We start from the raw sequence: 19,257 nt of genomic DNA, 5'->3' as shown, positions 1-19,257 counted from the left end.
TCTCTCAGAGGTGTGGCAAGGAATCGTCGAGTTCGTACTGTGACAGCAGAGCCATAATGTAACATCTATATACACAACCTATCAAAACATACTTCTAAATAGCTCTATAAGATTCTTATTGCAGGTGAAAAGTCAACTTGCTTCAAACTCGTATTCACGAACCTACACCCTACCTCCCCATCAGTGAAAGTGGAAGCCACCGAAATATCCATTTACGACGTAAACTGAAAGCAGTGTTGAATTAGTTGTGGAGAACAAGCGCAAAAGATGGCGTACTACTAGCAGTCAACTCATCAATGGGTGAAAACGTCAAAAATATCGTTCCATAGCTGGGTGATTGGGACCGTAGCGAAAGCGTTCAGTACTTCCGAGGCGATGCAACCCTGCCGTATGGGACAACTCATTGATACACCAGGTGAGTGAGTGTTGTCAAGTACAAGTGATAAATGAGGCCATAATGAGGTCAGGCGAACCGGAGCTGAGACTCAGAGGAAGCACGATTCTGTTTCTTTGCTACAAAGACTGAGATTAAGTTTCCTGGCGTTTATAAAGACACACAGACTAACGATAAGTTTCTGTACGTAAAATTGGTCACCATTGTGAACAATCATCATGATGACGCAAAAAACATTAAATGTATCAAAAGTCTGCTTTTCTTCAAAGGGAAGAAGTCGTCAAACTGCGTTTGTGCGAGTTCTTGTTTACAAACAAATGTATTTCGTGCACCATATATAGATGCACCTCGTCATCATAGCTGTAACATTTAAATTATATGATGTAGATTATGACAGACATGTTTTTAACTTTTATAAATCACCATCGTACCTGGGATACAGAGTTTACATTGGTCGTATGGGTCCCATACGACCTGTGAGCGCAGTACCGACGACTGTAAACCTTTAAAATGAAACCATCAAATTTATAAGCAGGGAATACTAAAGTCTTGTTTATTTATTTTATTTTCTGTATTTTCTGTGTTTTCTACTGCACTGTTTATTGTTCAAATGAGTTCGCAACTTCTAAAATTCTATAGGATATACTTGACGTGTGCATCTCTTTATATAAAATGAGATAATGAGTGTCGGTGACGCCCGTTATCTTGTCGGAACCTCTCCGTATGTTCCGGATAAACTTTGGAGTACTTCTATACATTCATTGATCAGAATGTGGCTCGTCTGTCCCGATGTCTGTCGAGCAAGACAAGTACAATGTAGATTGTTTTATTTACTCATGTTTTCACTACCGTTCGGAATGCCATCAACAGATATAATTTGCCATGGTGATTTATAGCGTGTCGACGCTATTCTATTTTTAGTGGGCGGGGATTTCCAAACATACGCTACCAATTACACAACAAACATCGTTGCTTTACAAATGATTATAAAGCCTTCTCTGTGTCATGGTGCCACCTCAAGTGAGGCTAGATAGCAGAGCTATACAAATGAATGCATACCAGACTGGCTACTGCATAATTTACCATAAGGAACATAAAGTACATTCGGCGTCTCAAAGCGACACTTCAATACAACAAATTAAACCAAGAAAGTGCCGATAAAACACAAACGGTTATACAGGTATGCACACAAACGGCCAAAACAGCAATAACATATAGGCAGCCACAGGTCACAATTTTACTCGTAATTGGTGACCCTGGTTGGTGACTGACAATTAGCATATTGGCCACCATGCAGCGTTAAGTCATTTTCCAAGAATGACTTTTTTTCGTAAAGGCTCATAGTTTGTTTTCGCGTCACATAGCACTGATTCCAAATGACATCACAGTACCATTATTCCTAGGCAAATACAAATATGTGGACGACAGTCTGGACGTGAATTATACTATTTAGAAGAATTAATTGCGAAATCGGTACTTTATTACGGTACTATCTACGTTATAATTATTGCAACGAGGCCCAACAGCCTGCTTTGTGGCAGCGACAACATGCAGCAGACGGTACGCACTCTACTAGTATACGCTTTCACTATCGTTTGTAGATCATACGTGGCATGTATGTCGCAATGTGATACATTATTCATCATTCAAGTTAGAGCCCACTATTTCGTCACACATGCAAATTACATTCTCGGCAGCTCCCTCCTCGGGTCATGTGTTGACCCACTTTCCCCTATAGCGGCCTTGCAGGTTTTATTGTGGTTGGGCTTGCACAATACTTATTTGATATCACACATATAGTGTATCGCAGCAGCTTATAAGCTAATTTGCGGGGCGTCGACGACATAGATATTTTGAGTGGCGTCATCAGTGAAGGTATTTTTAGACATGGGAATTTCCACATGGCATCATCACAGTCTAGTAATAAGAAATGGAGATTAGGATCGCTTGCCCATTGAAGCAAAGCTAATCATTTATCGATAATGTCCGTGGTGTCGCAGACAAGCCCACTATAGTCGCTCTTGGCATTTCTAAGACGTTCACGGCAGTTATTCATGTTCCTTTTACCATCTACGAGACAGTCTGTCCACCTTGCACAGTGATGTAGGGGCCGTCCGCCAAAGTACAGGTGCCACCAAGTGTTAAATTGTGTAAATTTTATATAATCATCACAAAATATACCCCATACATAATTTAGAGGGGAAAGTGAAGTTATTCGTAACTGCCCCACCAGCATATGCGACTGGAAAAACATGCCCTTCCATTTAAGGGACAAAGTCGGCCATTTTTCATGAATTTTGTTTGATACAAGATACTACTTATATTGTTTGACACGTTGAAAGATACTGAATGAATGGGTGACCATGCATATATTGGACCCCGGTTTTAGACAAATTAAATGAAACCATCGCAAAAATGAATTGATGGTCACCATTTATTCATTTTTTCGATGGTTTCATTTAATTTGTCTAAAACCGGGGTCCAATATATGCATGGTCACCCATTCATTCAGTATCTTTCAACGTGTCGAACAATATAAGTAGTATCTTGTATCAAACAAAATTCATGAAAAATAGCCGACTTTGTCCCTTTAATTATAATGCCAACTGTCCTTCTGGTATCTATCTTCTGTCTGCTCACAACTCCCAACAACATTTCAAAATCCCCGCTGCCCTCTTCGCCTAATCTCGCTGAAGTTCTATCCACAACATTCCATTCCCTCTACCTATTTTCAAGTATCCACTGGCAGAAATTTTCTCCTCACCCACTTTTAAAACTGGAATTTCTTCCCTGTCCGCAGGAAAAATTAATTTTTCGCCCTGCCCACTGGTTTAAAAAAATGCCCTACCACTGAAAAACTGCGCACAAACACCTTTATGCACGATCAGCTTTGTTGGCTGCACCCGAGTATATTGCTTGATTTCGCGATCACCTCACCAACTACGCGACAGTCTGCTTAAGTTTATTCCTTCATTCTGTTCAGATTATTTCTATTCCCATAGACTTGGGGAAGTCAAGTGGTTTTGAAAATCGCGAAATAAAGCTTCATAATATTTATTAATTGTGATAACTAGGCAAACTATGAAAATATATCACCTAGCATTTCAACAAAAACAACTCTCATGCCGGTTGTTGTCAATGGTCGCAGCTAGTTTATTCATACGGGGATCATTTGACTCAAACCGTAATTTACACCACTACGCATGCACAGTACGGGTCATCCTGTACAGAGCCTGTTCACCTAACCTTCGCCATCGGTCACAGCGCTACGCGAAAAGACCCACCAGGTCGATAAATTCCAAAGCCGGTGTGTGTGCCAAAGCATTTGATAGTCATTTTTACTGCACGTAGTCAATTCTTCAAGTATCGATGACTCACCGCCACCCGAATGAACTCATTCACCTTCAGAGCGATTTACAAACAGGGATATTTTTACGAGAGCACACGAAAGATTAAATTAAACTATGGGAGCAAAGTTAGCCAGTTTTACATGGAGGACGGTGTTCAAGTGTTGAGAAGAGCTACTTCTCTGAAGTTGAAGGCGGTATGAATATTCAAGCGTTACTTTGTCTGTTTGTTGGTCACAGTATCTCTGGATTGGAACGGGGGTGGGGGAGGGGGTTAAAGTTGGTTTACGGTGTCTCGCTAAATTTAATGGAACAGACAAGGCGGCTTGAGCGGCAAGTGAGGGCCAGGTGAAAGTAGAAACGAAAAGAGAACCGAAAATACCTACAGAACAGTCTCGCGTGAAAATAATGTGACACAAACGAACATGGAACTTGGTAAAGCGAAAGTGAAAGTGAAAAGGCCCTGAAGTGATATTTAAAATAAATGATTACTTTCCTGGACTTTTCTGTCTTTTTTCAGGATTTACAATAACTGTTCAATATAACTGGTAAAATACTTATGAACATGGCAACAGACGAGGCTGGCAACGCCAAAGACCTGTTTGATGAGGTATGTGACCTTCTAATACTTTCACTGCCATTCTGTCTATCTAAGAGTCTCCCTGTCTTCCTGTGTCCCTATGAAACCTGACAAAAAGCAAGCAAAACACAACAAAGAGCTGTTTCATCGTATATTGTGAGACTGAACTTGGGAATTTTGAGTCTAAAGTTTCCTAACTTTGCTTTGCAAATGTACGACATACGGAATTGTTTCTGAGTGCAGGAGAAAAAAGCGTGTGCGCGCACATCGCCGACACATCTCAACTCGTTTCGATTTATTCAGACACAACGCATTGCCATGATGACATGGTGGAATTCTAACAATAATTCGTTTTCAGATGTTTAGACCTCTCTTCGAAACTTTACTGGTTTTAAGCATAGGTAAAATGAAAGGCTTTCGCGCGAAAAAAACGCCGCCTATCGTGTGATTTGCCCAGTCGCCCCCTCTTGTTAACACTGGACAACGTACCTGACCCGGGGTACCAGGCGAGCTGTTGTATTGCTTTACGATGACCCATGCAGCGTTAAAATGAAATTTAAAAGCGAAATTTTGTAAAGTTACCATCGCAGAATATCCTGAAAATGCGAGGAATTGCTGTCTTGGGCCAATAATGTGTCATTTTAACTTTTAACGATAGATCAATTATTTATTTCTTTAAGGATACTCTATTCACGGCTTTAAGCGAAAATGACAACGAAACGTTTCATAGCTTGATTAACGCCTGTCAAGATATTAATATTCGTGGACCGGTAAGTGCTGAAAGTCTCCTCTATTTTCAAAGATGTTGTTCTTAATTACATACAAGCGACTATCCATTTACTTCATCATTGACTGTCTTATTCTTAAATACAGTGATGTAATTTAAGTAGTTATTTTGTTATTTTTTGGAAATAGGAAGGAAATCACTTATTACATGTGTCTGTTGCGAACGGTAATCTGGAAATAACAAAGCATCTGATCGATATTGGATCTGACGTCAATGCGAAAAATGAGGTGAGTTTTATTTTCGGAAAGAAGCTGCAAAACGAAAAAGTGATCAACGGTTGTTGCTGCACGTGGGCGCCACCTATCAGTGAGTATGGGAGAATGTAGAATATTCTCACAGCTGTTGTTCAGGCAATAGCAAACCTGTTGCGAAATGATAGTCACATAGTGTACATAAATATTATGTTTGATTCGGTCGACACGATAAAACTTACTCAGTTTATAAAAGCATTTTCTAATATAGAAAAAAGTCTATCGTAATGACATCAACAAAAGAAGCTATGAATATGACACATTCGACATTTTTAAGTGACTACGCATTCACGATCAATAACGTAAGGTGTGAAGCTTCGAAGAGTATTTTTTGTTGTCACAGTAATTATTACTAATTAATTATTATTGGTGAAACTTGTACTCCAGTGATAGCAGTTAATCGTGGGTTGCGAAGCGTGCACCGCAGGTGGCGCTTTTGAAAATGACACCGACTATCACCGGTTGTACCTGTCGTAAATTACTCCACAAACTTTTTGCCTTGGAAAATTTACAGGAGAGATTTTAAACAACCAGAACAATGAAATTTGAAACAAAAAAGTCATAAATCTTCGGAACCCTCATTTTAGAATTACTCATTGATTTTATACAAAAACTGAACTACCACACTTATTTGGCGTATAAAAAGTGTGATGACTCCGAAATGTACGGAATGTATAATTGGGCTTGAATAGAATGTTAAACTTTTAGAAAAAAATAAGTAAAACCTATCCTCTTTGTTTATGTAGAATCACAACACTCCATTGCATCTGTCAGTGGAGAGAAACGACAGTGAGATGACGCAGTACCTTCTTGAAAATGGCGCCGATGCAAACATTGGTGATAAGGTAAATCTTCTCAAAAGCATACCGTCGCAACCTTGATCTCAGATAAGGCCAAGAAAAATAAAAAGTTTGTTTCTCATCCTCGTGCGCGTCAATTCAGACCCGTCGCGTCGACCTTGTTTTCTACTCATGAGGAAATGAGCAGCAGTGTTGCTTTAGTATTTTGTATAGCAACAATTTGTGCGAGGATATCAGAAATAATATTTTATTAATAAAGATATATAGGAATCAATCTTACAATTCAAATCTGATTATCATCACAGAAACGTAACATACGGTTGTCAATGCAAACAGCTTGTTTGCCATCATATCAATTATAATGGAAAAATGAACCGCAACAATACGCGACGAAAGTGCATATCACAGTGCTGTGTAAAACAGAACTGTAAACAAAATAACTGACACTAACATTCCATTCAGAGCTGTACACATATGTCAATGTTATGTATATTACGCTGTTAAAACTGTACATTGCTGCACTGAAAGTCAAACCACAGAACTGTTGCTACACCAAAATACTAAAGCAACACTGCCGTGCATTATCTCTGCCTGCATTCCTATGTTGTTTTCATGTTTTTTTGCGCACGTTCTTTTTCATTGGAGAATAAAAAGTTGAGAATAAGAAACCCCGCGTCACTGCATCATTTTTACAATATATCTAGTGTCTGGGATGAGAAACAAACTTTGTATGAGTCTTGGCCTAACTGCCACAGCGTTGACATACCTTTGGTGGCAACAATGCTCTCATTGACATAGAGGGCGTTCCACACTAGCAGAGATTCAAATCCTATCGTTCGTATATGATAACATGTGATACTTATGCAGGGACAAATCCATTAACCCTTATACAGGTGAGTGAAAATTGCAAAACAAAACGTAGGACATTTTTTCATGTCAAAGAATCTGATTAAAAAGCCGAAAGATTTCCATCGTGTTACTCTCTGTTTTAATTTTAATTGAACCACCCGTCCTTTGTAAATAACAATGTTATTCAAATCACTTTACATCTTTACACGTTGCAGTCCAATATGACGGCATTACACAGAGCTGTAAGGAAAAACAATGCAGAGATATCGCAACATCTGATAGACAATGGTGCTGATGTGAATGTCCTGACAGAGGTAAAATGTTCATAGCTAGTTTATTGGTAATGAACTTGATACGGAGAACTTTAGGCGGCAAAACTGTCACGATCAATCGACTCCTAATTTTTGTCACGTATGAAAAGTACTGGCCGAAACGTATGTCGGTATGTTAAATGTTTAAATGGCAAGACAGCTTGTATGCTACACAAATTATACACGATTATAATGTAGTTTTTGTACTCACGCAGGTAGATATGAGGGCAGTAGACTATGGATGACGATGAGAAAGTATTTCATTTAACATCAATACTCACCGTTACTTCAACGATGTGTAAACTAGTCTCAATAACCAAGGGCTACCCCCGTTGAAACAATTTAAACACCGTAATAAAGAACTCCAGTGGTACATCTACTCCACACTGCAGGTCAATAGCTGTGATGGTGGTAATCTGTCTTTTACGTGCTTCATTTTGACTTCGGCGACTTTTCATGCCACTACAGCTAAACCGAATCCGTGTGTAAGCACATAGGAACCGATTTGCATCCAATTAACAATGTGGCAAAACTCATCCATCTATAGCCTTGTTATAGAGGAACTAACCATTCAGAGCCAAAATCCGACAAATTGCACCTGAATGCCACTGGCTTCAAACTTTTTCCAACATGACAACCAGACGACTGTGCTTTTGCTGCAATAAAACTGTCGGGCGCGGTTTGGCACATCACAAGAGTCACCTCAGCGGTGACCTTTAAACTTTTATTGCATGACAGAGACAGATCGAGGGACTGTGGTCTTACCAAGACGACGATTGGCAGATTACGAATCGGTCGAAAAAATCGTGTGTAGCAGCTGTACACGTCAGGCTTCTCTGTCGACTGTGCAAGTGCGCATATCTAGCCATTTTCTGCCCTTTAAAAGTTACTGACAGCGCGAAAATCGCGTACAAGACACAGCAAGGAAATACGCCCATGACGGTGACCCAAGCTCATACTGTAGAGACCTGTGAATTTCTGTTGTTTCTGCCCCTTAAATGTCAAGTCTGCCCCATAATCTTGAGAATGGGGCAGATTTTGCTCCTTCCAGTGAGCATGCAGAGAAAAACACCCTGTTGCTCATCCTTTGAATGTTCCATAGATGTGGTTTGGAGGCGTAAAAGACCCGTCGGAAACCCATGCTCATATAGCTACGGACCAACAGCTACCAATCTCTTTCTTTGACAGAAAAGGGAAAGTGCTTTGCATACCGCCGCCCTGAAGAACTATCCAGACATGGCGAGGCTATTGGTGGAGAAAGGAGCTGACCTGGAAACTTTGAACTTGGTAATAATACTGTGTGTTTGTGGCAACTATCATATACCAGAACATTACTCTGACATCTGTCGGTAGTCAAAAAGATACCAAGTGATGCCCAGTGAAAGACTCCGTGAAGGGTTATATTATTTGGGATAGGAATATCTTTTGAAAATACATGAATTTATTGCAAGCTCGATCATCATTGACATTGGACCCAAACTTTGAATTCGATGTGACTATTCCAAGACTGTTGATCGTTGCATATGTTGAGATAGTATGTGCTTCGAAATTGAAAGACTGAAATTTTTGCTCAATTTTTCCTCAGTGCAGTTTTTAACCACTCTCTCACCAAATTAAGTATAATAATCAGGGGTCATTGTGCAAGTTTTGTTACAGTGAAAAAATAATCTAAAATTTACCTATATTTGAAAATCAATATGGCTACAATTCCTGTGTTTTGGAGAAAAATAGGATTTTCGATTTTCGAAAAACTATGACGGTGAAACTATATCTTACTCAAAGAGCTTTAAGATAAGCCCTACAAGGGATAGATAAGAAACGAATGGTAAACTTTTTAGAGCTGGAATATCTGTCCCCGAGATCCATTCTACTCAGAGTATGACAGTGTGTTATTCCAATTCCAGGAGGGTTTTACATCTATACAAATTGCAGCGGAATGTTGTCACTTCGAGATTGTGGAGTATTTATTAGAGAAGGGAGCTGACAGACGAGACATTGACAAGGTAGGAATTCTCAGTTATAATTGGTGCGTGTTAGTACGTCGAACAATCAGGTAAGCTGATTTTTCTTGTCAGCCAATGGAATTCTGCACAGATTCTGATGTCATGAAATGGTTCATGAGAGAGAGAGAGAGAGAGAGAGAGAGAGGAGAGAGAGAGAGAGAGAGAGAGAGAGAAGAGAGAGAGAGAGAGAGAGAGAGAGAGAGAGGCAGACAGACAGTCAGCAAGGATAAAGGGTAAAGAAAGCCTTACATTCATTCGCTTTCAGTACAACTACACCTTGCTGCAGGAAGAGGAGACCGCCAACTGGTAGAGCAATATCTTCTTGAAGACTACGACATTGAGTTCAAAAATGCTAAAGTAAGATGAAAATACCTTTCCGCGAAATCACTATAAATTTGTAACTTGTAATTTCTAGCCGTATATTGTAACGAAATGTAGGCTAACTTGAAACATAGTCTTATGAGTGGAGAACTTCGATATCAATGACAATGGTATCAAAAATCCCAAGGCACACAGTTTCAGTATTGTACTTTATTTTGTGCGAAAACAATTACGACAAGATTACCAAAGAGAGCGCCGCTACGGCAGCAAAGGTGTTCCAATTCAAACAGTTGCAGAAATCATACAAATACCTCCCACCCATCGACCTACAAACAACTCGTACCTTCTTGCGTTCTTGCCTCTTACGATACCGGCTTGTCCCTTTATGCTGACGTGTGGAATTTAAGACAATATCTCCTTTCATTCTCCCTCTAGTTGGGACACACTGCGCTACACTGGGCCGCAAAGAATGGCGCTGCTGAAGTTATACAGACTCTATTGCAACATGGCGCTGAAGTGAACTCAATGGATATGCTGGTAAGTTTTCTCTTGTTTCTTTTGTTGTTTTTTGTGTTTTTTTGCACTTTCTTTCATAACTAACCAGAGCTTTAAATCTCAATGTTTTTTTCTTTCTTTGCAATTTTAGTACGGAGATAGACCTTTACACAAGGCGAGTTACGAAGGGCATGCAGATGTTGTCAGAGCCCTCATCAAAGCCGGCGCAAACAAGGAGAGTGTAAATCACGTAAGTTTAACCCTTTCACCACCATGGTTTGGCCCAAACCCATTGTTATCAATGGTGAGTGTTAACCTGTTTACAGGGAATCGGGGGTGAACAGGTTAAAAGTGGTCCAGTATACATGTCAACGTGATACATCTAGTCGTTACAAAATACCAAACCCAATTGCTCTTCCAGGTACAGAACGGTATTGATCAGCATCGATATCCTGGCTTCCCGATGAAAGTGTGCTTTTCCAATTTCTCCAGTAATAGAGTTGTCGCAGGTGGGGGTCATACATGTGATATCTTTCCATGTTAAATTCATAGGACGGTCACAGAGCAGTTCATGACGCAGCGGCGAAAGGTCATCTCGAGGTCATAAAGATCCTCTTGGAAGAGGGAGCTGACAAGAACGTATTAAATGCTGTAAGTGAAACACAGTCTATTTAACAGGTGAACGATCTTTGTATTCCGATAGAAACAATCGTAGTACATTATAACCAGTAGACGTGCATGGGAATTAAAATGTTTACACGCTGTCGTATCATAAGTCAAGATCATTACATCTTCAATGTCCTAATTACTCTCTCTCTCTCATCCGGGGCTCACACGTCACGTGACTTTTTTAGAATCTCGTCAGCATTTATGTCTTCTGACGAATATTTGGATTAGTGGACCACAGCTGGTATGATAAAGTTGTATGTATGAAATGACATTCTGAGATGAAACATCTCTTCTCACAGCATGGCGAGTCTCCACTGATCCAGGCAGCAGAATTCGGTCACGCTGATGTCGTCAAGGTCCTCCTGGACGCAGGTGCCGACAGACATTTACCGAATGACGTGAGTATACCATTTATTCAGCACATAGATCAATCGAGTAACAATCTATTAAGGTATCGGGTATCACCCGCCACCGCCACCCTCCTCTAAAGGCAAAATGATCCACAAGTGTCAATGCTGGCTTTCACAAGATAAACTAGAAAAAAAAATCAATGGCACATTATTTCTTCAAACACTATAGTTGGTTTCTGTTAGGTGCCACAACTCTTTGCATGAGACAGTTTTCGGGGAGAAAACATCTTCTAACTTTCAGTTGTTATTGTTACTAAAAACACCTACATTGTAGATCAAGTGCAATCACCTGTTCAGCTATCGGTCCAGACAGAGTTGCGCTGTGCAGGTTTACTGTAACTATTAAATTGGAACCTTGGAAAGGTATGGTGATACCCAAGCTAATCGTTTATATCGTACATATGTGTATGACTCAAAAACAGAGTTGTAGCACCGAATTGAAACCCACCTTACTAGCATATCACAGGCATCGATTATCGCCTTTACGAGATATTAGCGCCGCATAGGTAATAATATATGTTAAACGTCTGTCCTTTTCCATGTTTTTAAAATTTAAGGTAGAGTTGCACATTACCAACAGTTTTTTCAAAGGAATATTTCTAATCTAAGATGACAAGGAAACCCCCTCATACTATGTATTTTCAAAAAGCAGATACTCTAAAGTTTAGTATGTAGAAATAGTTTACATGAAGGATGAAGGGGTGTATATTTGGAGTAAAAAAACTCAATTTTGGTAAATTTTGATTATGATAAGTCGAAAACTTGATGTATTGTCTACAATGTAATAATTCACTTAAACAAGAGTATATGTAGAAAAAACGACTATAGGATTATCAATCCATATTCTAAAATGGCATGGGTTGAAAGACTGACACTCAAAAAAGTGATTAAAACATGATTGGCAACATTAAAATGCCTCTTAATCTGTTTTGGGTGCAGCGCACTTTCCTTTTACATGAATGAGATGGATGTGGTGCGGAAATGGTGATGAAATCGACTCTGAGCCTCACACGGCCTTAAAAAAACCTCATTCCAGCCCCATTTGTCTTTACTTTCATATGTACGTTTGTATGCGCTATTAATTATTGAAAATGGTGTAGATTAATATTGCAGTGGTATATGTTGAGAAACAAGTCTCTTTGCATATTTACATAGTACGATTTTTGATATTAAAAGATGTTTATGACTAATTTGATTTGCAGTATGGAGTTTATCCAATATGCCAAATAGCAAGACGATACAATGTAAGTGAATTTTAGGGCAAAATCGCCCCCAAAGAATGTCGTCTTTGACGATCCGATTCTGGACATATTGATAACTTGTGCTGTGTTGCATATTCTCATGTACATATTGTTATGCTTTGCTATTATGACAACGAAACTACATACAACAGTTGAATTACAAAAATATGTTTGATTAGGTCAACACTTAACTCGGAGGACAAAACACAAATTATAATAACTGGCTTTTGGCCTTCTTGATATGTGCTAGACATTGACATAAATAGAAGACGTGACAAAAATGAAGATTTCTCGAGTGTGTATTGTTTTATCACCGCAGGATTATGTGGTAGAACACCAGGGAAACACTTCAGAGGCAACCTTCAGCATGTTGAAGACTTTATTTTACTTTTTGGAAGCAGGCAGCTATGTGAATACGGAAACTAAGGTTTGAACACGACAATATCCTGTACAAACTATGTAAACTCTAAACATACAGATACAAAGAAACGCATGTATACAACGCTTATTTACCACATCTGCTGTACTAACCTCTGTCTCTACCATCTTCCAACCTCTAAAAATATGGTTGTACAGAAACAAAGTGTATGTATGTATGTATGTATGTATGTATGTATGTATGTATGTACCATGTCTATCTCTGTCTGTATGTATGTATGTATGTATGTATGTAGAGTAAATACATGTACTTTACTTCTTTTATTACAGGAGACTCTATGCAAGCTGCAGAACATCGCAAAATAATTTGTCACCGACCGAACGGACAGGTTGAAGTTCATGACATCCTTGCAAAAGACATTGATGACAAAGTTCAACATGAATTCGGTATTGGTAGTGAACTGTCAATAATGATATTTGGCATGGAGAGACAAGTCCTCAAGACGATCATAAGACTTTTCGGAAACAGACATGTGAGGTCTTTGATACTGGGCAATATGGATGTAAGTTTGATCAACGAATTGGAGGGTCGTTTGGGAATCTCTCACAGTGTAGTTATAATAAATGCTACATCCTTCAATCAGTATGTTACCATGTCTTGGTTGTTAGATACAGTGAAAGTTGTCTGTTTCATAGCTTGTGACCTTGTTGTGCCTTATAAAATCCAATTTCTCGGCAGACCGAATGTCTTGAATGTCAGCCATTGCAAGCTAATGCCTAAGTCAGAAAAACAGTCAATTTGAATGGAAGGAAACACCACAGCTCCTCGACGAGAACGAGAAAACTAATTCAACCCAGACTTCACTCGGTCAAGGAACTCTTTCTAAACAACAATGGTTTGACAGATCTCCCAGAAGACATCGGAGACATTCAGGGACTTGTGGTGTTTCTGCGCATGACAATAATATTCATAACATTCCGTCATCATTGATCAATAAATCAGATTACGAAACATTTTCAATCATAATAACCCTGCAGTGCTTATACCTGTTGCATTGCAGGAGGACGGGAAGGACGCCGTTCTATCTTACTTACGAGAATTTCTGGCTTCGAGATTAGTACCCAATGACACAGTGAAATTAATTCTCGCAGGTTATGAAGGGTCCGGTAAAACAACTCTCGTGAGGGCGCTGTGCGAGAAACCAACTGATGTCGACAAGACAGATGGGATAGAGATGGCAACCATCAAAATGAGGGAATCTGTTGTAAAGTTGATCACTTTTGATTTTGCTGGGGATGTGGATTTTTTAGAAACTCACACCCTCTTTGTTACTGACGATTCCTTAATTATAGTGACCTTTGACCTCAGTAAATGCGCTGTTGGAGACAAGTCGTCGCGTGCAAATTCACTCAATCAGTACGGTAGGGTGCTCTTGTGGCTGCAGACGATACATGTATTCGCGCCTAATGCAAGAGTGATTATTGTCGGCACGCATGCGGATATATCGATGTTGAATCCAAGTGTTCTCGATTACATTTGGCAACAATTTTCCGACATATTTCGAGCAGCTTCTAGACAGCATCAAATTGATCACCATGACTATTATGTGCTCGATAACTGCTTTTTGTGCCAAACGTCCGGGTCCTACCAAAGGGTGAGCAACTTCAAAAATGATTTGGCGGGATATGCTGCTTTCGACAATCGTCCATGGTCACCACAGTGCAATAAATCAGCCAAACATAGTGCGCAAGCGCTCGAATTCAAACTACCCCACATCGTAGGGTACTACGAGGTCAGCAGCGTTAAAAATTTTCCAGGACAGTTGCGAAACGACAGCATAAAACAGCTTCGGCAAGCCCTCGCACGCGAGGCCGAATCGATTATATCCGACCTCTTACCGAACATCCCCGAGTCTTGGTGTAAATTCAGGGAAAAGTTGATGGTCCTGAAGGTTGACCAAGCCTCAAATCCGGTGATGCGGTATCGCGAATATGAAAGTCTCTCACGGGAAATTTTTGGTGAAATGGGGACCAACGCGTCACTGAAAAATGCCACCGCCTTTCTTTGTTGCCAGGGTAACATCATCTTCAGGGAAGGCACAACTGGGTTAGAGGAGGATGATTTGGTCATATTAAACCCGGAGTGGCTCGCTTCGCTCTTGCGAACTTTGATATCGTTCAAAACCAACTTCATCGACGATAACGGTATTTTGACGATAGAAAACCTGCAGCGAGCATGGGTGAATGTCAAGCCCGAACACCATGACTATCTCATTAGACTTCTTATTGAGATTGGCATATGCTTCAAGTTCAATGACTCTGAGGGCACTTTTCTGTTCCCATGTAAGTTGTCGATAGGACAGCCTGGCTTTGACGATTGGCCAGCCTCCCCAAAGAAAGGAGAGAGACAGGCAAGTCAAATGTGCCACTTCAGTTTCCTTCACCTCTGCTGTTCTGTGACGTCATCGGTACGGTCAATAAAGACCGGGCATTTATAATGAATGCACCGATATATTATGCTAATCAGATAGTCTACCTCTCGAAACAACCGGCCAAGCATTGTGGGAAATGTCGCAAAGAGTCGCATGAGGCACGTAACCCTATACATCACATCCGCCTTGAGCTCCTGTACCATAGCAACAGCATCCTCATCACTGTGAGAGGAAATCAACCCTGTTGCTCCCTTGAACAGGTAGTGCACCACGTGATCAACGTCTGGCAAAAAGCAGAATATCGAGGACTTACCCTGCACAGGTTCATACCTTGCCCAAAGTGTATCGACAAGGGAGAATCCTTCCCAGGGAACCTTGACAGAAAGAACTTCAACTGCTCCCGATACCAGGGACACCGATACAACAGCTGGCAGGAATACCTGTCAACAGCGGGCAGGGTGATGTAATAAAAATGACCGACATCGTGGATAAACTGCACAGAACCCTCGACGACAGGGAATGTCCAAGACTGTTCCTCTTGCTACCGATCAATGAGGGCAGCTACGCCGGATTAGAACGGGTCAGCTTCAAAGTGTTTTCACGCGTCAGGGACGGATTTGCCGTCCACTTGCTGTGTGAATGTCCCGGTAATTACCATTTTCTCGGGACACCTGGTTATAGGGTCAATAAGATTAACAAGTTTGTAAAGAAGTATGGTGCATATGTGTGCAAAGTACTCAAATTATCGGCCACTTAAAGGGAATTGAGGCCGTGGCGGGACCTACCCCCGTGGCAGCGTCAGTTTTCGCTGCGACGACCGTGTCGTCCGTGGCAGGGCCCCTATTGGAGTCGTTCCTCGAGGACTTCGGTGACAGTTTTCCCGACTTGGCGAAGGCAGTCGAAACGCCGACCAAGGAGTCGTTATTTGAATTTGGCAAGCACGACGGAGATCTTCTGTCTCGCCGAGAGCTTGGCAGATTCCTTGGAAAAGCGGATGAAAACAGGCGATTCGGTGGTTTGATACCGATTGCGCACGGTGAGGGCGTGGTTTGGGTTTGCGAAAAAGATGCGAAGCTTTTACTCAGGCGGTAACTGTAGTTCGAATCATTCTCAGATCACATCAACATCTCCAATGAAACATTCGTCCATTTTTGCCGGAGCGATAGAAACCAATTATTGCTTACAGGTGCTGTAAAATGTTGTTTTGAATGAGGCCACTATACCATCCCCGGCTAGTTGCCGGTGCATTCATGAAGACTCCGCGCCTGTATGTAGTGCATTTTGTGAATAAAGCCCGAGGTTCTCAGGAAATCGGTACCAGGGTATACGTACGTATCCGCTGTTCTTACACGCATAATTTTTTTCTCTCCTTTTCGTGACCCCTATACACACAGCTCTTACAGCGTTGTAATTTTTGTGGGAGGCACGGGGATGGTACTAAATGGTAACGCTACATGTGCAATATTGTCAAAATCGTCCTTTTCTTCCTTTGATTGACAAAATTACAGTATTTAATATTCGTACTGCAGAAAGGGATATTATGACGGTTTGTATATTTAGTCATTTAAGGATATTTATTGGTCCTGGTTTTATAATTTTTTTACTACTTTGAAGGTCAAACTCAAGTTCCATTAGAATATTATGTGAAACCAGAGCGAGAATTAATTTATTGTGTCTTGTAAGCATGACAAAACGAGTACCGTTTATTGGATAAATCGGACTATTTTAAGATGGCGTCCTTCCACTCTGGCTTGTCATCCACTAATAGGCCATTTAAAGAAAATTCATTGTTTGCCGTCCATGGATTTTTGTGAAACCTACCAGCCAGCCAGGGAAAAAACAAACTCAGACAAAAACACAAGTGTATTAACATAAGCTCGTTTTTATGTGGTTTCTTTTGGAAAAATAATAATGTATAGTGTTAACATTATGTTTGTTTTTGTTTTCATAATTTTCTCTGAAAACCTACCAGCACGCGGACGGCAAAGAAAGAATTTAATTTAGAGCTTGAATCGTTATTCGGTCCAAATCTTCGACCTTACGTAAGGGTGCAATGGACAAGTAGGCCTACAGTGAAATGGCTCTTTTCAACTGAGAGCTGTCAAGCCTTCAGTCGTTTCAACCCTCGCAAAAAGCAGCGCTCACTTACAAAACGGTTGGGTGGGATTTTGAACGGACATTACAATATAACATGACTGTACCTATAATAGAGCATGCAGAATAGCATCATAGACAGTAGAGGGGGAAGATCTCCCGCTGCTGTCTATGAAAGAGCCCTTTTGTTCACAGACGTGCTCTAACGGACAGCTAGTCCATGTTAAGATTTCTTATCAATCTCACTGATATGACGAATAAATTGGCCGTGCGTGGCAGTGAACCATTAACGTGAAGTACATGTCACAATGTTTACTTTTCCTGTACGTCAATCAAAGAGTACAATTACTTCAGCTACGATTATCATAACAAACTTTCCTGCGATGATTATTTGGAGGAAAATAAAACCTTGAGTTCCGATTTGCTGTTGCACCGTGATTATGCACCCACTGTAACAAACTCTTGTCATATTTTATCGGTACAGAGGATACTCAATGATAACTTGAAGCCTTGAACGTCCATATCATTGGAAAGGATTAATATTATTATAAATGATGTGTATCTAGAGTTCTATTCATGTCGTCGAAACAATTTTTTTTCAATTTTTTGGTTGGCATTAAAAGCAGACGCCAAGTCATCCTGTTAGTAAACGATTACTTGAAAAGTCACACTTTTATCTGGCGCCATTTACAATTTTTATGCTGCATCTTGCCATGCTATTGTAGATTTTATCAAAGTTGTAAAGCACTCATGGGCATTTACTTTTGTACTGGAAAATGACTCTTACATGCCGGTGAAATGTAGTCTTAGGTATAGCTACGCTGGTCGGTCGAATAACAAAATAAGTAACACAGTTTGTTCATACATCCTCGTTCACGCGCAAAGTGATCTGTAGATGACGGTTGTCGGACGGTTTGTTCAACCCCGGGCATCTTCCTACAACATGTATACCATATCCGCAACTGTAGCCCCGAGTGACAAAAGTCCGGTTAGTTGATACCAGGGGATTAACCCTTTAAGTGCTGTAATTTTTCGCAGCAAACTTTTAGTGCAATATTCAACCATTTTTATGCATTTTCCTGTAATTCTTTTAATAATTTTGGACCAACTGGACAACACATTTCATACGCTACAGTTTTAACCAAAATGTTGGGAAAAATCTGGGAAAAATGTTTGGACCTAAAAAAAATTGTCTGCGTTATATTTTATAAAGGTGACAAAATTGACTTTGGCACTCAAAGGGTTAAACCTCCCTGATACATTCATGACGTCAGCGGCTTTATCACATTACCAATCATACGGCTGTTTCCACCTAGCGTACAACTAGTATATGAATTATATAGTTATCCATGTAGATGAAATTACTGGTCATAGATGGCTAAAAAATTGATAAGTATATGACGTGGTTATCAGTGAAATCCTGCACATATTTCACATATCTTCATCGGGTGCATGTAAGATTAATATTTTCAGTCAATGTTTCTTCGAAGTCTTTCTCTTCACAACATTTTCTCAATCCATTTTACCAAACCAACCCACAGATCGCATGTCGATCTGTCAACAAATGTGCCGATAACTCTTACCCATATCGGGGAAAAACGCAGACTATTTTAGTTGTATTTTTAAGCAAATGATGAAACCCAACTTTGTATAGCATACGATTATCAATATCATATATAAGACTGTGAATACTTAATACAAGCGCCAAAATCATTCAGTATATATAATTTATATTTAATGTGTGCAACTCTTTCCGCTTGCATGATGTCACTTCCTGCTTGCATTGGACCCCACCTTGCTGGTCGTGTAGATATTTTTATTCCGTTGCGTTTGATTGTGAGGTGTACGATGAATATTCAACTTCATGAGCTGTATTATTTAAAAATATTTAAGGA

General features: G+C 40.2%; 1 protein-coding gene across 1 annotated transcript; it reads left to right on the top strand.

The window, feature by feature from the left end:
- The first annotated feature begins 257 nt into the window (after positions 1-257).
- LOC139127853 (serine/threonine-protein phosphatase 6 regulatory ankyrin repeat subunit B-like) lies at positions 258-13,202 on the top strand. Its single transcript, XM_070693711.1, has 15 exons — positions 258-415; positions 4,262-4,351; positions 5,002-5,091; positions 5,237-5,335; positions 6,106-6,204; positions 7,224-7,322; positions 8,508-8,606; positions 9,224-9,322; positions 10,079-10,180; positions 10,290-10,388; positions 10,691-10,789; positions 11,107-11,205; positions 12,420-12,461; positions 12,778-12,885; positions 13,167-13,202. The coding sequence occupies exons 2-15, from the start codon at positions 4,301-4,303 to the stop codon at positions 13,200-13,202; spliced, it is 1,221 nt and encodes a 406-aa protein (XP_070549812.1). The 5' UTR covers positions 258-415; positions 4,262-4,300.
- The last annotated feature ends 6,055 nt before the right edge of the window (positions 13,203-19,257 follow it).

The sequence above is a fragment of the Ptychodera flava genome, unplaced genomic scaffold, assembly GCF_041260155.1.
Source record: "Ptychodera flava strain L36383 unplaced genomic scaffold, AS_Pfla_20210202 Scaffold_38__1_contigs__length_1544198_pilon, whole genome shotgun sequence".
NCBI classification, from domain to species: Eukaryota; Metazoa; Hemichordata; class Enteropneusta; family Ptychoderidae; genus Ptychodera; species Ptychodera flava.
This window is presented reverse-complemented; position numbering and strand designations above follow the sequence as displayed.